Below are 2939 nucleotides of genomic sequence, written 5' to 3'. Positions count from 1 at the left end.
GGTGGATAAATACCCGGGTAAATACCCAATTTTTATTTACCCACCCAGTGGGTATTTACCCACGACCCATCACTACTTAGGTGGGAATGAAACAAGGAGGGCACACCATTTTCAAGATAACTAGGCTGATGATTTTCATCAATGATGGTGAGTTTTATTATTTTCAAACTTCTTTCTCTTCATACCTGGATCACTAAATCTTCTCTGAGTGGGGCTATCTTCACCGCTGAAGGGTATGGCAGGGGGCAGACTGGTGAATGAATCATTGGCATTCACACTAGTCAAATATTTGGCATTGACGGGCTTCTTGTTCAAATTCATGTTGGTAGGCATGACAGGGGATTGTTGGGGTTTGGTGTGGTGGAAACATTGATATGATGAACAGCAAGATGGCTGATAAATCTGAAAAGAAAAGAAGAGGATCACATTTTAAAGCAAGGGAAACAAAGGTAACTACCATTTTTTTTTTCAATAGAAAATTTTCCTCTTATCCTGTTATTTTGTATCAATCTTTGATTCTAGGTACCTTTTAATTTTCAGGGACAAGTGCTTTCTGCAAACTGTGTTCACTAGGTACATACAGACATACCTGTAAATGGAGTCTCAAAGACAACACCTATTTAAGTAGATAGGTATCCCCTTTATGATTAAATGACTAGGTATCTAGTACCCTTCAATAATTCCTGCAACCATCCTAGGTCATACTTACAGGAAGAAATGATACAGATGCATGATGTTCTATGGGTATTGCTGGTGGTAATGGTGACATCGGGTAACACATTGATGATTCTGATATGGCTGAGTACAGACCACGATTCTGTGGTAGCTCGTTAGATGGATGGGGCTTTGTTTTACGTCTGGTACGAGGTTTGGGTCGGATATGATACTGAAAATTTGTGTCATGGTGCTCATTGATGTTCTTGTTTGACTTGGATTTACTGTAACAAAATTACAGAACATTAAATACCTGGGTAGTTTGGGTTAAGTTAATGAATTCCTAATTTCTAGCCTTCAAATAATCCAAATGAAGCTTATAAATTAGTAAGTCATCTTCTCTTATTTTAGGTAAAAAATGGGTTAACATCTCTTATGTAATTTTATTTACCTCTCTTCCATGGTTTGTCAAATGAAAAACTGTAAAGTCTTTGTTAGGAACTCTCCTCAGTGTTCACCTTGCAAACACATTTTTCCTTTGTAATAATTCACTTCTTCATGACGGGACAGTGCTTCTTTATATGGTAATGGTGTTTTTGAACATGATTGAAAAAACACAATAATCAATAACAGATCTATCTAACACCCACAGAAAGGCATTTGGCCTGAGGCATGTTGTGGTGAATGGTGCAAAAAACTTTAGACTTGGTTAATCAGATTATTCCTTTATTTGATTAAGTAGGTACTCACCATGTTGCATTGTCCATTGTTGAAACGAGTATGTATTACAATGAGAAAGTTTACATAGCCATCCTTATCTCGGGTTCTCGGGTAATAAATTATTCTAATGAAAAATATTCAAGAAATTCAAAATTTTCTAGTGCTAATCAGTAAAATCAACCATTTCGTTTGTTTTGAGATTTGCAAAATTTTGTGATAAACAAAACGAACAGCGAGAAGCGAGCAAAAAGTCACCTGTATGAAAGTTGATTTTTTTTAAAATTCAGGAATCTCAAAGTTTGTCCGGCATTTTAGTCAATTTATTGTTCAGGAAATATAGGAAATTTTTAAAAAAATTGATATAAAATTGATAAAATGAAGAATTTTTCTCAGTTTTAATCATTCAAATTGATTTTAAATGATCTTTTTTTCTTCCGAGGATTGCTCATAGTGATCATTTTGGAAACCACTGTCAATATTTTTCATCATGTCACGAGACGGACGTTGCCAGCTTCTCACACATTACACTTGTAATTTTTTTGAACTTGAATCTTGATTACTTGATTTCTTGATCTTGAAATCGAACGTCTTCAGGATTTACTTTAAATTTTTTATTGAAAGTCAGTCTATAACTTACTAGTGAAATCCGAGATCTATTCTACAAAATGGTTTAAATACCGTTTCCAATCTCACCAGTTTCATTTTGACAAGGTCTTCAGTTGAGTGGTTACACAACCTACGTACATCATGAATTTGATCAGACGATCCTCTCAATTACTGGTGATTACTTTCAAATGCTATGTTAGTCCAAAGTGTTCCAATCATACTCGGTAAGCATTTCTCTACATCTCAAAAAACAACATTTAGAACACTGTCAAATTTGACCCAATCCTTGGAAGGAACGTTTCAAAGCTCTCTAGCTCTCTACCTACCCGAAAAGTTTCAGACGGAAGGGAACATAATGACGCCTCCAGGGTCCAAAGTTATATTAAATTGTTCACGTGGCCACACTCTACCTCCGCTCAGGCCGACCGTAGGAGGAGCTCATCCGGTGCCATTTTCTCCGGGCCGGGTCTCCTTAAGGGGGGCTAGAGGCAGCAGTTTTCCCCCTATAAAAGAAAAGAAAATATGAGTACCTAGTATTAGTCGTATTTTTCCTTGTGAAATTTGGGTTGAGTTATCCACGATTTTCTCTTTTCTAAAGGTAGGTATTTGCCAATTTTCAGCCCAGGATTCTTTATTAGGATTGCATGGAATCTAGAGTGATCCGTAAAATGGAAAACTTTAACTCATATTCCACAAGAAAATACGGACAACATTGATTGTAATTTGTCAAAATTTGCCCATTATTGGAATATCCCCTCGTCCCCGTTAGGCTATGAACGACCCTGACTCCTCTTGTACTATATTAATGTAGCTTTCTATTTGAATGACAGGGCTTTCTTATTGCTTTTGCGTACACGAGTTCTCAGCCTTCTTGGAAGCGAGAGCAGAGAGCAATCTTTTTATTGAGTTCCTTTGACTTTCCAACGTAGGTTGTCTCTCGTCTGTAGCAATTCTGGAAA

At 36.7% G+C, this 2939-nt stretch overlaps 1 protein-coding gene across 2 annotated transcripts; it reads right to left on the bottom strand.

Annotated features, from left to right (window-relative positions):
* Positions 1 to 137: 137 nt before the first annotated feature.
* Positions 138 to 1674, bottom strand: LOC103524933. Of its 2 annotated transcripts, none has more exons than XM_008489973.3 (3): positions 1405 to 1674; positions 710 to 938; positions 138 to 402 (listed from the first exon to the last, which is right to left on the bottom strand). In XM_008489973.3, exons 1-3 carry the CDS (start codon positions 1419 to 1421, stop codon positions 139 to 141), a joined length of 510 nt encoding a protein of 169 aa, XP_008488195.2. In that variant the 5' UTR covers positions 1422 to 1674; the 3' UTR covers position 138. The 2 variants fall into 2 exon arrangements, with proteins under 2 accessions (XP_008488195.2, XP_026675998.1); XM_026820197.1 differs by lacking the exon at positions 1405 to 1674 and adding an exon at positions 1106 to 1293.
* Between the last annotated feature and the right edge of the window lie 1265 nt (positions 1675 to 2939).

Source organism: Diaphorina citri, unplaced genomic scaffold (assembly GCF_000475195.1).
Source record: "Diaphorina citri unplaced genomic scaffold, Diaci psyllid genome assembly version 1.1 scaffold127, whole genome shotgun sequence".
NCBI classification, from domain to species: domain Eukaryota; kingdom Metazoa; phylum Arthropoda; class Insecta; order Hemiptera; family Psyllidae; genus Diaphorina; species Diaphorina citri.
This window is presented reverse-complemented; position numbering and strand designations above follow the sequence as displayed.

Bases quoted from the DNA above. Each gene is read 5' to 3' on its own strand.
- LOC103524933 (XM_008489973.3), bottom strand. The intron at 403-709 runs GTAAGTATGACC...TTTTCTTTTCAG, and splicing joins CATCTGTATCATTTCTTCCT to ATTTATCAGCCATCTTGCTG.